The sequence below is a fragment of the Gymnogyps californianus genome, chromosome 16 (genome assembly GCF_018139145.2).
Source record: "Gymnogyps californianus isolate 813 chromosome 16, ASM1813914v2, whole genome shotgun sequence".
In the NCBI taxonomy this organism is placed as follows: domain Eukaryota; kingdom Metazoa; phylum Chordata; class Aves; order Accipitriformes; family Cathartidae; genus Gymnogyps; species Gymnogyps californianus.
Genome location: NC_059486.1, coordinates 14654370 through 14669782, shown reverse-complemented (window position 1 = coordinate 14669782; position 15413 = coordinate 14654370). Strand labels below are relative to the sequence as shown.

The following is a 15413-nucleotide window of genomic DNA, read 5'->3' as shown; positions in this document are numbered from 1 at the left end:
CCAGCCTAAGAGAGTGACAGTGTGGTCTGTTTAGAGCAGTGAAGGTGACTGAGCTGCAGTAAGCTCTTACAACTTTCAACTGGAGGTCACTAAGTTCTTTTGCTGAACGACAGCATCTCTGATGTTTTTATTAATACCGATTGCACACATCATACTACAAAGAAATGGTTTTGTAAAAGTCCTATATGTATTTAGATATGAAACAGAACTATTTTTAGCCTGTACATATGTCACGTAAACAAAATGTTATCTGTACTTTTATCATTCTAGATTATATCAACACATCATTATAGATAAACGTTCCTGTTTGTTTATTACAAGGTACTTAATAGAGAAAATTCTCACTTAGTATAGGTTTAGCCTCAAAAAAATCCTAAAAGATACGGTACTACTTTTACTTTACAAATGCCTAGAGTCATTATAAGTATTTTCTTTGACCTTTTTGCTTAGGAGTATCTCCTCCTCCTGGAGCTGTGTTGGTCTTGCATTCTCTTCCTCTTGAATTCCCCCTGGCAATGGCATTCGCAGAACAGCTATTAACTTGGAAATTGGAAGATGGGGATGGGAAATCAGAAGATGAACTGGATACTATTCCTGCTTCAGTTCTCTTGCAAGTAGTGGAATTTTTAGGTGAGAATGCAGTATTTACTTAGTAATGAGCACCAATGATGTGCTGGCTCAGATGGAGAGTTTAGGAAAAAAAGAAAAATTACAGTCACAGAGTATTTCTGAGCTCTTCCATTATATTGAAATTTTCTTCAAACTCCAGAAATTTTCTGTTGATATGCACTTCTTGGAATAGCCTTCCTGTCTTTCTTACTGCTGACATACAGCCATTGAAACGACCTTTTCTTGTGCCTTTTTTAATGTTACTGTTGCAACTCATGTAATAAAGCTACTAATGGTGAAATACCGCTGACTCCCATGTCTTGCCTTCCACGCACAGGGAACTTTCTCTGGACGACTGACATGGCAGCGTGTGTGAAGGAATTAATATTTCATCTCTTGGCTGAGTTGCTTCGCAAAATTCACAATCTGGAGCAGAAAAAAAATCCAGCAGGATTGTCATCTTCTATTGCCCTTCAGCTAAATCCCTGTCTAGCTATGCTTATGGCCCTGCAGTCAGAACTTCACAAGTTGTATGATGAAGAAACACAAAACTGGGTGTCTGGAAATGCGTGCGGTGGTTCTGGTGTTGGAGGGGCTGACCAAGGAAGATTTTCAACGTACTTTCATGCTCTGATGGAAGTCTGCCTTGCTGTAGCAGAAGTAACCTTACCTATCAATATGAGTGTAACAGCTAATGTGATGTCTTCAACAAGTGCCCCAAATCTTAGTGACTCTTCGTCCTCGTCTTCGTCTTCTCCAGGACAGACACCACAGAGTCCAAGCTTGCTGTCAAAGAGGAAGAAAGTCAAAATGAAGCGGGAAAAGACATCGTCTTCAGGCAAACGGTCTTCATCCAGAGCAGCTGAAACAGATGCTGCAATCCTCAGTATAGGAGGAAGCAAGCCTGAGGATATGTTATGGTTTCATAGAGCACTGACTCTGCTTATAATTCTCAGACACCTAACTAAAAAGGATCCACAAGGATTGGGTGTGACAAATGACGCTGTAGCAGATGCGTGTCAAGCACTAGTAGGTCCCACAGCTCATAGCCGCTTGCTTGTCATTTCTGGAATACCGACTCACTTGGAGGAGAGTACTGTCAGAAGCGCAATCAGAAAGGCATGCAATGCACACGGTGGAGTCTTCAAAGATGAGATCTACATCCCTGTGCAGGAAGAGGATCCCAAAAAAATCAAGGCCAAAGCGGAAGGAGGAGAATGCAGAACTGAACTGGAAAAACCAACTGTTTCAAGTAGTGCAGACAGTTTGGATATCAGCAGCTCTAGCAGTGTCACACCTGCCATGAGTGTTAGTGCTTCAGCGTCTACAAGCCAGGCTTCCCTCTGCAGCTCGCAGGGTATATCTCGGACCGTTAGTGATATCTCAGTTGACCAGTTTCAAGCTGGACTGGAACTGGCTATCCCACCAGGATTGCTAGAACCACATGTTGTTTCCAGCCAGGAGAGTTTGGATCTTTCCCACTGCAGCACTGGAAGCCTTGGCAGCCTTGGGAGCCTTGGGGAACCACTTGACAATGTGGAAACAGCGTCTGTGTCTGATGTCGGATCAATGTACACAGTCACATCTCTGGACAACCAGCCGCTTCTGTCACGGCCAATCAAAGGTTTTGCTGTAGTGGAGGTAATAGCCTTCAATCAGGAGAGGGTGTCTTTTGGGTCAGTTTTTGCTGAAAGAATGAGATCTGATTGTAGTAACTTTTTTTTTAACCTTTAGCTTTGAGAAATACTGTACTGTTTGTGGTTTGTGTGTAACACCATGATCTGACTGTTAAGGAAAAAGCATGTTGTACGTTTTGTTCTGTGCTTGACTGAGGCCACAACTTGAATGATGGAGAGTGAAGGGTACTGTTAGCAAGGTGTAGCTCAGCACAGGTCATGGGTGCAGAATAAATGTATGTCATTGTGCACGCAAGACTAAGGAGGAGTTCTCAGCTTGGACACGACAGTTGAGGAACTTTATTCTCCATTGACTTTCTCTGTACCATTCACAGTCTTAGAAGCATTCACTGTCTCTCAAAGGACAGAGGGGACCTAGTAGTAGAGTCATCAAGTAGCAATTTTAAAATGGAAGGAAGTACTCTTGCATGTTCCAAGTTGTAGAGCTCATTGCTGCAAGGTGTTGTGGAAGCCAAGAGTATAAATGAATTCATAAGGGATTAAGTTCATGGAGGATATGCAAATTGGTAGCTATTAAGCACAGCAGTCATTGCAGCCTTCAACCTAGGAAATCTTTAAACTGCTGATTTCTGGAGGCTGAGAGAATATGTAAAGGAAAAGATCTATTCATTTCCTCTTTCATGTAACTTTCTTCAAAGATTTGCTACTGGCCACTGCTGGAGATTAAATTTAAAGATAGGTGGCCCTTTGGTTTGACCCACAATGCAATTAATGTTTAATGACTACATTTTCACATATTTTTAAACCATCTACAGATTCTTCTATAAAGTTACTTTAGAAGAGATGATAAATTTTGTTGATGTCTGGTTCCAAATTAATTTTTAAAAGCATTGTGTGTGGTTGTCATTGATGCCAGATCACTCCAGGTTTTCAGCTATGCAGAAGAACCCTTCATCTCTGTTGTTACGCTAACTGCATGCTGCAGATTTCTCAGAAGCTTGCAAAAGCACAGCCATTTCTGATAGCTTGTGAATGTAGAGAGACATTTTTGCAGTCTGGGATTGTATCAGTTTCCCTTTTAGAAGAAAATCAGCTTATTCAGATAGAAAATCTTCAGTTGCTATTCTCAAGCTATTAATTGACATGAAGACACCAGAGTTGAAATAAACCATAACGTGTGTACAGAAAGCTGTCAGTGTATTCACATTGAAACCTACTCCAAGTCTGTAGCGGCTCTGATAATGATGCAGAACAAGTTATTCTGCATCATCATTATAATGATAATGATGAGAATAATTTATTCTTGGAATCAAAGGAAGTTATTGTTCTTGTTCCCAGTTTGTGTAGCTGAGACTTCAAGGCCTGTGCTAATTTAGATATATGTTTCTAAACAGAGAACTGAAGCAAGGACAGCAGAGTTGCAAAAAATGACAGGTTACCTATCTGAAACTTTCAACTTCTTATCTGATATTTCTAAGGGCTGTCTCCAGACTAAGAAATGGAATAGCTGGTTCGGAGCTGTGCCTGATGAACTCGCAGCATGGTGATTTCAGTGGCCAGATGTTCTTAGAAAGGATGTTTTCTAGGCTGAACCTGAATTCTGGTATCAAATTATTGATGTAGAAGAATGTTAGAAGCGATGCAATAGTGATTGTCTACATGGGGAGGGGAGAAAGCTTAAGACCCAGATGCATATAAATGGAAGTTAATCTGTTTTGTCAGAATTCGTGTTAACTAATCTCATTATTTGTACAGATAAGGTCAAGAGCTAAAATAGAGAAAATCCGAGCCAGTCTATTTAATAGTAGTGATCTCATTGGTTTGTCAAGTCTGGATGGTGAAGATGAACTGATGGAAATGTCAACTGAAGAGATTTTAACTGTTTCTACTGTAAATCAGAGTTTATTTGACACACAAGGGAGCCCAGCACTAGAAGATTATTTCAATGATAAGTCAATAAAAGGTATGTGGTTTTCATACCGGCAAATATCTCACTTGTATTGTGCATTTTTGGGGGACACACAGAGGTCAGATTCTCCTTGCTGGTGTAAATTCAGTATGACTCACTAATTGATGGGTGACAACAAGGGGGAGCCAGGGAGTAATTTCAAAGCAAGTTTCCTCCCTTTCATCAGTTGGCAAGCAGCTGTTTGCAATCTGAACATTGCTCAACTGTCCTCACAGCTAATCAAACAGAGGAAAAAAAAACCCAAAACCCAACACCAAACAAAAAAAAAAAAACCCACAAAAAACTCCCCACCAATCCAAAAAACTACTGAGTTGTTTAGTGACTTTTTTGAGAAAATAGCCACTGTAATAATTTACCGCTGTTAGCATAATTTTAGAGTAGAAACTGTTCAAGTAGAACAGCTAGTGATTTATATTCTCTAATGATATGAAAGCTATACAGACCCTAATACACCTGGAATGGGCCAGAATCCTGAATCAGGGGACAGGGGAGGATAATACTTGGAGGAAGTTCAGTTGACTGCTAGTTCAATTGACAGGTGTTGGTGTGTACCTACACAACGTAATTTTTATACTGGCATCATAAATAATCTACTTTTTTCATTACCGCTACAGTCACTCAAATAATAATTACAGTATGTGGCCAAAACAGGAGAAAGCATTCAATTCTCTATCATAAATGGGGTATGAGAGTGCAGAAAGGTCAGGTTTGCTAGTACAATTTTTCTAAGTGATTTTCTCTCTCAGAGCAAGTGGCGTGTGATGCAGTATCTTAGCTGAATGCAAAATGTTTTTTCACATTTCAAATTCTAGACAGTTGTCATGGTATTTTGTACCATATTGCCTTTTTTTTTTTATTAGGTGAGAAATTGGTGCCAGGTGCTCGGGAAGTCCTCACAGAAATATTTAAAAGCTGCATCCATTCTGAGCAAATGCTGAGCCTAACTCCAGCAAAACCCATTAAGGTTGCTGATATCTATCTTAGTAAAGAGCAGATAAATTCTCAGACTCCTGGAAACCTTCTTCATGTGTTCTTCACAAACGTCCGCCCTCCAAAGAAAGTGCTAGAGGACCAGCTTACTCAGGTAGTGCTTTGAAAACTATTTTCAGCATCTTTTTGTGTAACTTGAAAGCATTGGGTAATTATTCACTTTCTATGTTGGAAGATTTTAAGGAAATACGGTGTGCCCAAGCCGAAATTTGACAAGAGCAAGTACAACAAGGCGGGCAAAGAACAGCATCCAGTGAAAGTTGTGAGCACCAAGCGCCCAGTTACTAAACCGCCTACAAAGGAGAAGTCTATGCTCAATAGTGTCAGGTTGGTGTCTTCCGCCTTTTGACAGTTGCAAAACATTTGATTTCTCTTTAGGAATTCAGATTTTTATTCCCCCTCTGTCTGTATTTCCATGTATGGATTGGAAGAGGGAAATGAGACGTTGAGACTATAAAAGACCTTCAAGGAATGTTTTGGTTTCTTGAAGAGATGGAAGAAAACTTTCATCCTAACATTCACTTTGTCCCTTAGCCGAACAGCCTTAAGTGAGAAGAAACCTACCGTAAAGCCAAAATCCCCTGAGAAGAGCAAACCTGAAGAGAAGGACCCTGAAAAGTCTCCCACAAAGAAACAGGAAGGTAGTAGCTGTATAGAATTTTTCTATAGTATTACATCGTAGAAAAGAAATACATTTTTTTGTATTGGCATGCTTATATTATGTCATGATAGATTTGGTTTTCTCTGTTTTTAATGAGGCTAACTTAATTTTTTTAAATACTGATTTAAATGCTGCTTTTATTTGTATATCTGTAAATCTGGACTCATCAATCTAAGTGAGAGCAAACCATGCTCATGCAATTCATGCAACAGTGTGCGTAGGCCACGTGAATACGTCGGGTAGAGAACTGACTTCCTAAGAGGTATAATTTCAAGGCTTTTTTTGTACAGTGGGGGATTAGGATATCATGGGGTTGAACTAGGTGGTTTTAAATCGTGTTTCTCAACTTATGTAGGAAAATTATTAAGTTACAAGAAGAAAATTGGACAAAAGAGAAGCTTCAGATGCTTCATAACTAGTCTATCCATGGAGGAGACAGCACAGCCATGCCATGACAGGGGTTAGTTCCAGGGTCTTGCTTGATATTTCTTTCTCTAGTCAGGTGGAAGAGTGAATAGACATGAGCTTGGACTCTGCTTTTCACTGTAGGAAATGCCAGGTTAGTTCAGAAGAGGGGAATTTCAGCATTCAGCCAAGTATGGATCCTTGATACCTGGTTAGATACATTGGTGGAGCTATTCCAGAGGGCAGCTGGGGGATTTGTGTCCTTGAGAGGAAAGAATGAGTGCCGTTTACTGAAGGTCAGACTGGACCTGAATAGGATGATGTTTAGAACTACTCGAGAAATGAGCCATGGTGAGATGGGTAGAACCAGGAGAAAGCTGGTAGGTAGCCATCTCATCACCGACCGTTTTACTGTGTGGTGTGTAGACTTTATAATAATTCATTAACTATTTGGTGGTCATATCTTTGCTGTCAGTTCCTGAGGAGAAGTATTTGACACTGGATGGATTTCACAGATTTGTGGTTGACCGATCTAAACAGGATATCCGTAGTGTGTGGAGAGCTATTCTGTCCTGTGGATACGATCTACATTTTGAAAGGTAGATTTTTGCAAACCTTTTGGTAAGGTGATACTGATTAATTGTGCTCACTTTAAAAAAAACTTGATGCCAAGTGTTCCTACTCCAGGTAGCTTTAACCAGTGTGTTAGTAACATGCAAACTTCTATCCATGGCTGCAAGGCCTGTAGAGAAAGTTGTTGGTTATTTTCTTAAAACATACTTTAAAAGAGTCACTATGCTGTCAAAATGCAGGTTCCTGACTTTCTTGTACACGACATAGCTAACAAAATCATATGCCATACTGTCCTTTATAGCTTCCAAACTGTATAATAAATTGGCCTGATGAGAATTGTAGATCCATCTGGCTGTCTCTGGTTTCCTTCCACAACAGCTTTCTATTCTGTGCGCTGGGTAATTGTTTAAACTGGCAGTGTTGCTAATGGGTCCGTAGTAATGTAGAAGAGGGAATGGTTACTTCCTTGTTAATACTGTACAGGAAGAAAGTCCTTTAAATGAATCCTCCTTATCTCCCTGTGTCAAGCCACAAGCTAATTACCACATCACCTTCCCCTATATCCGCTTCGGAGCGTAAAGAAGATAGTGCAGTAAGTAAGCTTAATAGGCAGTTCCTTTTTTTCTTATTATTTAATAACAGTGAGGCAAGGTAGGTGATAAATCAGTTCGTATTCTCAAACTGGAATTTTTGTAGTGAAACAGCTCTGCTTAAGAAAAGGGGAGCGAAGTAGAACAAGCTACCTGGTGTTGTGCGCAGCACGCTCTTAGTAAGCCGTATTGCACTTACATTTCAACAGGTCTTGTGCCTTTTACGTTTCAGGTGTGCCTGCATTGATGCAAGACACGCTCAAAAAGCGTCCCGGAAATGGACACTGGAAATGGATGTAGCCCTTGTCCAGTATATTAACAGGCTTTGTCGTCACCTTGCAATTACACCAGCACGACTCCATCCCCATGAAGTTTATTTGGATCCAGCTGATGCAGCAGATCCTAGAATTTCCTGTCTGTTGAGTACGTATAGATTGTTTGCATAGAGACTTTCTTCAACGGAAGAGCTGGGCAGTGCTCCTGAATGACCTGGCTGTCGCCCAGGTAGTTGGGACCATTCCTTTGGAGGCTGCAGACTGGAGCCTCTGTGGGCTGAGGGGAACACTGAGTCTAGGTCTTCTCTCCTTGAGTGTGCTTGGGCACTGCGGTGCCTTTGGCAGCGTTGTTAGAAATGCACTGCAACTGTTGTCCGCTCTCTGAGCGTGCCTCCTAGATCAGGCTGGAGCAGGAAGATATCTGGTGAGTTTAGCTTGCAGGGGGAAGGAAGGTTGGATTTCAGTTCTGGACCTAGGCAGACTTTAGTCCCCTAAATCCTGTTCTAAGCACTAAGTTCCTTTAAAAGGGTCTCCAGATAATGCAAATTCAGTAATGACAAAAGATACTGGACTCAGACACCCAGAGACTCAAGATCCAGGAAGGAACTTCGCAGATCATGGCTCTTCTTGCATCTTCAGCCCTCTTGTTGATGTGCAGCGATCAGGAAGGGCTGCTTTAGAAGGAAGCTTGTGTGGCTCCTGCACTGAATCTGCTGGGAAGATGGACTTTGCAGTAGGTAAGGAATCTCTTTATCTCTCTGACTGGATGTTTCCCACCTCAGATGTTCCCGTTGAAAGTCTACGCCTACGGTTTGCACTGCTTCAGTCTCTCAATACGACGTTGGAGACGTTCTTCTTACCACTGGTGGAGCTTCGGCAGACTGAGATGTACGCTAATAGCATTGCTGCGTTGCTGCAGGAGGCCAAAGGTCAGTTTCTGGAGGAACGTGGTTGTTGCCTGAAAGGGTGCACTATGCACCCCATTGAATTTCTTAGTGTATTTTGCAGGAGATTTTAGTGCCAGTATACGTGTGACAGAAAGGAAGACATGGAGGGGAGAGGGAAAGCGAGATAGCGAGTGGTTTCGGTGTGCTAACAGAGGCTTATTGGCTTCATTCTCAGCCCAATAAGCTGGCACACAGTCTGTCTGAGGTGACAGCCAAAACCCGACATTAACCCAAGGGCACTTCTCAGTGTGGGAGCTTTTTGTTGGTTTGTTTTTTAAAGGTGAGGGGGATTATTGTTGCAAGTAGTTAATAGACACTGTGCGCCTTTCTTGACCGTGGAAGGAGTTGGCCCATCTTTTCTGTCTGTGGGTGGCCTTCAAATGTACCTTTATCTTCTTGGAGGTATCCATAAATTAAAATTCTTTGTTAGTCAACAAGCAGCAGATCAGGTGAAAGTCCCAGGACATGCTGGCATCCTTGTCACTGAACTTGTAGAATTAGAGAGATCAAGAAAATACTTAGCGTGCATCAGCATTTAAAATAGTTTTTTACAAGCCTTCATTAGACAACAAACAAAACCAAGATTTAGGTCATTACATTTCCCAAACTTGTTTTCTTCTTCTGAAGAAGATACAGAATTCAGCAAAGGTATCAATGTAAGTCAGCTTTTATATTGGCCCAGCTAGAAAAAAAACTTGTAAACCCAGTATGGGGAAGTGAGGGATGTTCAGAGATTTGTCTTTATAGAGCCTGTATTTATGGTGCAGTGTGACAGCCCTATTTTTTTATCTCATTTTCTTGCCTCTAGCATTACTGTCCAAACATCTCAGACTTCTGAAAGCTTTTTGGCAAAGTGTTTCTGATTTACAGAGATTCTGGTGGAGTTGCTAGGATCTATTTATATAATATTAGAGTTGTGTTCATCAGTGTTCTAACCCAATGCACTTCTTCCAGTAAACATTAGTACCAAATACTTAAAAAAAAAAAAAAAAAAAAAAAAAAAAAAAGTAGGGAAAAAAATGTGGATTAGCCATCTCTTACCTACCTAATGAAGGTGAAATTGTTATTCTACCATAGTCCATTAGAGAATTTCAGAAAATAAGATTGTGGAAGGATAGATTAACTATACTGATTGTGTGTGTTTGTTTAGGTTTAATCTTTTATGACACAAAAGTAACAGTAATGAACAGAGTGCTGAATGCCACTGTCCAAAGAACTGCTGATCATGCAGCCCCAGAAATCACCCTGGATCCCTTGGAAATCGTTGGAGGTATGGGAAACATTCATCCTTTCCCAAATCCGTTTTAATCCATTGCAACAAGTCAGATCTGTTTTAACCAAGTCCATTAATGCAAAATACTCTGAGTATGGGGATTTTCTTTTTTTTCTTTTGTTTTTAAATAGGGGAAATCCGTTCTTCAGAAAATTCCTATTTCTGTCAGGCAGCCAGACAGCTAGCCTGTGTGCCATCCTCGCAGCTCTGTGTTAAACTTGCCAGTGGTGGAGACCCTACGTATGCTTTCAACATTCGGTTCACGGGGGAGGAAGTTCATGGAACAAGTAAGTCGGGATTACAGAGTTACCAGCATGGGTGACATCAGGTACAGTCGTGAGAACTTACTCCGGGTGGAATCCAAGTTTTCACCAGAATGTGGCTCATGTTAACTTTAAGGAGCAGCGTTACCTTTGTGGTGTTTGTAGTCCTGCAGATGGAAAAGAATGAAGCTTCCAAGAATTAAGCAAGCCAGATGGTTAATTTTCATATTTTAGCTAATACAGCAGGAAGCATGCGTGCCTGGGCATGCGACTTTGCTAACCAGAGCAAGTAAATAAAGTAATAATAAATTGTTCAAAGCAGGGGGAGAGCATTTAGTAAGATCGTCTCTTCAGTTTTGATGCTTGGCCATGGTAAACCCAGACTGTGCTGACAACAAAGATTATTTTTTTTTAAGTACTTTTGTGTTAGTAATGAGCTGGGTAATGCTGCTGTGGTTTCTGTTGGTAAAGTGATGTGGGATTGTATAGCCAATAGATTAAGATACCATTAGCTACTAGTATAGGATCTGTTATCAAACGTAGCTGTCAAAGAATATGCAAGTGTTAACAATTAAAAATGGTCATGCCCAAGTGAGGTGGCTTTGAGAATTGTTTTCAACTGGACATCAGATGTATGAACTTCGGCTTGTCCTAGCCAAGCTGAAGAGATGGTGAGTAAGATAAGGTTTTGTTGCTTTTAAAACTGTCCCTAATTTTTGCAGTAAATAGTATTACAATTGCAGCTTCCTCATTTTTGTGAGGAGATGTACAATATTTCTTGTAATCATTTTAATAATTTTCACGTGACTGGTTAAAAGAAGGAACCTCGTAAAGGAATAAACATTTAACTGTCCTGACTTCACCTAACCAGTACAGAGACAGACTCCTCCTGACATGGGAGTACTGCTTCTCAGCAGAAAGTGTTGAGCAATAATCTTACTTTATTAAACAAGATTATTATGCCTTCTCTTCTTGCTTTATTAAACAAGATTATTATGCCTTCTCTTCTCTTGGCACGATATTTTAATTTGTGAGGTTTCATTTTGTAAGATCTTTATGTGGATGCTGTCCAGCCCCTTTTTGGATATTGACTTTCTTTGGGGTGCTGGCTCCCTTGGATGCTGTGTGGGTTGCATGTACTCCAGGAAGAGGCTTGATTTAAACAAGAGCCAAGAAAATCTTGCTTTGCAGATCTGTTGAATAATTGATAGGGTATCAAGGCAAATATGAACTGTGTGTCAAAGAAGAAAATTGATCGCTGCTATCTAAATTAACGCAGTCTCTGTGTACTGATTGCAATAGGTCCTTTTTGGAGACTCATGGGGATATATGGAGTTGGAGAAGAAAAGCCCCAAATGCACTTCTCATATTGCCAACTAGTGTCATCTATCAAATTGTGTAAAGGAAAATTCTTGTCAGTGTGCCCCTGTTAGCTGAACAAAGGGCTCCTTGATGCTTTCTCTCAAGGGGAATTCTTTTCTTGTTAAGGTCTGTGGTGGTTATTGACAGTATCTATAAAGAGATAAATGTTATGTCCGCAGCTCAGCATCTGTAATGATTTCTGATGCGTTGCCTCACTGCTTTTAGCTGTGGAAATGCTCCGTTGTTACGAAGACGGCACCATTCGTCTTCTAATCGAGTAACGAATTCCATTTGCAGGCCAACTGGTGTAACAAATGTTTGTGCTAGTCTTACACATAGAGTGCTGGAAGACAAAGCAGCACTTAAGAATTCAGCAGGAAGCAATTCAATGAGTATTTTTTGCATGTAATTAAACTATTTAAATGTGGACTGGCACGTGAATAGTAGGCTGGCGTGGCTGGCATCTACCCCACCCTTGTTTAAGCCACGTGCCTGTGCAGTCAGAGAGGTTAAGTGTGTAATCTAAGGCATGAAATGTGATTTCAAGGAGAACGGCAAATTCTGGATGAGAAGGCAGTGGTAACGAGCCTCAGAGGGCATTTCGTTATTTTGCCCCTCTCTTTTTCAGGTGGATCTTTCCGTCACTTCCTTTGGCAAGTTTGTAAAGAGTTACAGAGCTCCTCGCTCTCCCTTCTCCTGTTGTGCCCGAGCTCTGCAGTCAATAAGAATAAGGTGTGATATCTCAATGCAAGAAATGAAGTTGCTTTTCTCTTTTTGAATGCCTGTGTTTGACCAGGAGTAGAACACATTCAGTTAGCCATACAGAGAGAAGCTTCAGATCAACAGCCCCTGTTAGCACACCTAACCAGATAGGTCTCGCATGCCTGATAGAACCGAAGATGGCTGTTGACGAATCCCCTGCTGCACTTCAAGGGGCACCGCAGGTACTTGCAGAAGTAGCCGAGCAGTCGAAACTGCAAAACATAGCAGAATTAAGACTCCTGGTCAAAGCTCACTTAGAGTGAATCTGGTTCAGTTGTCTGATTTAGAGGTTTCTATCCCAAACTGGTGAAGTCATATTCTACTGGTATTACTCCAGGAATGTCACCAGGAAAGTCAGTCGCATTGCTAGTAGAATAAGATGCTCCGTCCGTGCTATTTAATGCATATTTAGTGTCCTCCTATTCTGTGCAGTCGATGTATTATAGAAACAAGATAAAGCTTATGGCCCAAAGAATTTACAGTAGTTGAGGTATAGTTCCTTCCTAGGGATATTCACAAGGTAGGAAAACAGGTCATTTCCCTCAACGTAAGACCAACTACGTAGCAAACCTGGCTTTGCGTATCCAGACTGTATTTCAGAAACATCCCACAACTGAAAGACTTAGCTATCGAACTGATGATACAAGTACAGCGAAGTCCTGTGAGTGCTGATTAAGAGAGCTTGTAAAAGCGGGGCTTTCAAGGAAACCAACTTTATGGTATTGCTTTTGATGATTAAGTGTTAAGATGATGTGATGTAATATCACTGTATAATACGTACAGACTCCATGCCACGCTTGAGCAAATCCTTTTGTAGCCAACTAAACAGTATTCATCATGTTCAAATCAGTATTTTCACAAGCCTGTTAACTTGTGGGCCTGCAGGGTGTGCATCAATTGTTAAATACTGGTTTGTGCTCTATTCTGGTTTGTTTTTTTTTTTTTTCCTAAAGGGGAAGTATATTTTGACGCCTAGCCCTATAACCTACGCAGAGGAGCAGTTATTCCATTTCTTTGGGCAGCTCTTGGGTATCGCAATTCGAGCAGATGTTCCTCTGCCACTTGACCTCCTGCCCTCCTTCTGGAAGACCCTGGTAGGAGAGCCACTGGATCCTGACGTTGATCTCCAGGAAGCTGACATCCTCACCTACAACTACGTCAAAAAATTTGAAAACGTAAGTAACTTTTTTTTCCTCTTCCCTCCTTTTTTTTTCAGGGTTTCCCCACAGCATGTTCTTCTAGTAGCAGCTAACTTTCCTGCCTGCCCTAAATGGTGGTGGTTGGCGTCACGGCTAGCAGCTGTTTCTCATGTGAGCGGGGTCGTGAAGTGTTTTGACTCATCTCGGGTGCAGGATTTTACATCCTCATGGCTTGGCAAAGCTGCTCAGTCTCCTCTGCTGCCAGGCACAGTGGAATTAAGGCTTCGGAAATGTTTACTGGAACTTGGCAGTGCTAAACCAGAAAATAACCCACCAGAGCGATTACTGGCTTTCACTGTCCGTGATGTCTCCAGATGACAGAACGAGTGCACTTTGTGCACATTGTGGTGATACCTTAAATGAGTCACGAGAATAACACGGTACGACACGCTGGTCATCAGATACTGGTCTTGCGTTTCGTGACAGATACACGATGAGACAGAACTGGAAGCTCTGTGCGCAGAAATTGCTTCTCAGCATCTGGCAACGGAGAGCCCTGACTGTCCTAACAAGCCGTGCTGCAAATTCACCTACCTGACCATGACAGGGGAGGAAGTGGAGCTTTGTCCCAGAGGCAGGCACATTCCAGTGGGGTAAGTAACAGCCGTCTTGGCAGGACATTGCCCTGGGTTACACGGGAAAGAAGCATCTCTGGAATAATTTTCCAAGCGCCAGGCTCTCCAGAGATGCTTTTGTAACAAGCAGAAGGCTGGAACGGTCTGGGAAAGCTTTACGTTTGTTGGCAGGAGCTTGGAATCACTAGTGCTGTTTCCTGCCTTTTGTTCTGTGAGGAACAGAGGGCTGAGGAGCAGTGCTTGTCAGCTGTTTGCTGGCTGCAGTAAACACCTGCAGTTAGGAGGCTCGTGAGGAATGGGCAAGCACGAGAGAAGGGGAGGAAGCTGAGGAAAGTGGGATTAAATTGGGAAGCATCAGAATGCAAATAGCTTAACGCTCACTCTCTCGATGATTCAGAAGCGGAATCTGCCCATAAACCCCTTCCGTATGGAACGGTCTGGGGGAGGGCAAGAGGGCTCTTACACGCTCTCCTTTTTTTGTCCTGAATCTCTGCCCTTGCAGATGGGAGAACAAGGACGTGTACGCAACAGCGATCCGCAGCTTGAGGATGCGTGAGCTGCAGACTCCAGAGTGCATGACTGCAGTGCGTGCCGGACTCGGGTCTATCATTCCCCTGCAGCTTCTGACTACGCTGACCCCTCTAGAGATGGAGCTGAGGACGTGTGGGCTTCCCTACATTAACCTGGAGTTTCTCAAGGTGTGAAGAACTGCAGCTGCTTTGGCAAAACGTACCTGTCTGACACGCAGAGGAGAGGAGCCTCCCACGTGGAAGGTGTTAGGGGAGAATCCTCTGCTTGTGCTGTAGCCAGGACGGTCCTTATGGAGCGCTGGCCTGTACTTGGACACCCCCTCTGTCCCCAGGGAAGTTTTTTTTTAAGATTTCACTGGATTCAGGAAATAATAGGGGTGGGGCTTGTTCCAGAGAGGAATAATGAATTTACTTTTTAACATCAAATTTTAAATCTATCTCCATTTTATTGCGCTTTATTCAATATTTGCCACTTGAGCTAAGGGCTGAAAGCACCATTGCCCTCATTTTGAATTGCAAATAGTTTCTGAAAATCTAAAATTAACCTGTAACAGACAACTTCTGGTCCTAAATACTTTCATTTCGTTACCGTAAGGATTGTGCCGTAAAAAGAACTGGTGTCTGGTGTCCGAAGTTGTAGAATATGCTCAACCTTGGGTGTTAGCGTTGTTCTGTGTTTGCCTTAAACAGCAGCAACGCTGAACTGCTCCAGTCCTGCACATCAAACAAACTAGCGATGTACGCTACCTGCGCGGCAGGGGAAACGCGCTGAGACGAGCCCGTTACAGAAGCT

At 42.0% G+C, this 15413-nt stretch overlaps 1 protein-coding gene across 2 annotated transcripts in view; it reads left to right on the top strand.

Annotated features, from left to right (window-relative positions):
* Nucleotides 1-15413, top strand: part of HECTD4 (HECT domain E3 ubiquitin protein ligase 4) — a 75862-nt gene that overhangs the window by 59115 nt on the left and 1334 nt on the right. For both annotated transcript variants that reach the window (XM_050906374.1, XM_050906373.1), the window contains exons 60-74: nt 451-630; nt 947-2250; nt 4002-4209; nt 5076-5299; nt 5381-5532; nt 5740-5846; nt 6747-6870; nt 7667-7857; nt 8492-8638; nt 9807-9926; nt 10061-10216; nt 12183-12286; nt 13270-13491; nt 13942-14108; nt 14593-14788. In XM_050906374.1, the coding sequence (XP_050762331.1) occupies nt 451-630; nt 947-2250; nt 4002-4209; nt 5076-5299; nt 5381-5532; nt 5740-5846; nt 6747-6870; nt 7667-7857; nt 8492-8638; nt 9807-9926; nt 10061-10216; nt 12183-12286; nt 13270-13491; nt 13942-14108; nt 14593-14788 (3602 nt within the window). The remainder of the gene's footprint in view (nt 1-450; nt 631-946; nt 2251-4001; nt 4210-5075; nt 5300-5380; nt 5533-5739; nt 5847-6746; nt 6871-7666; nt 7858-8491; nt 8639-9806; nt 9927-10060; nt 10217-12182; nt 12287-13269; nt 13492-13941; nt 14109-14592; nt 14789-15413) is intronic.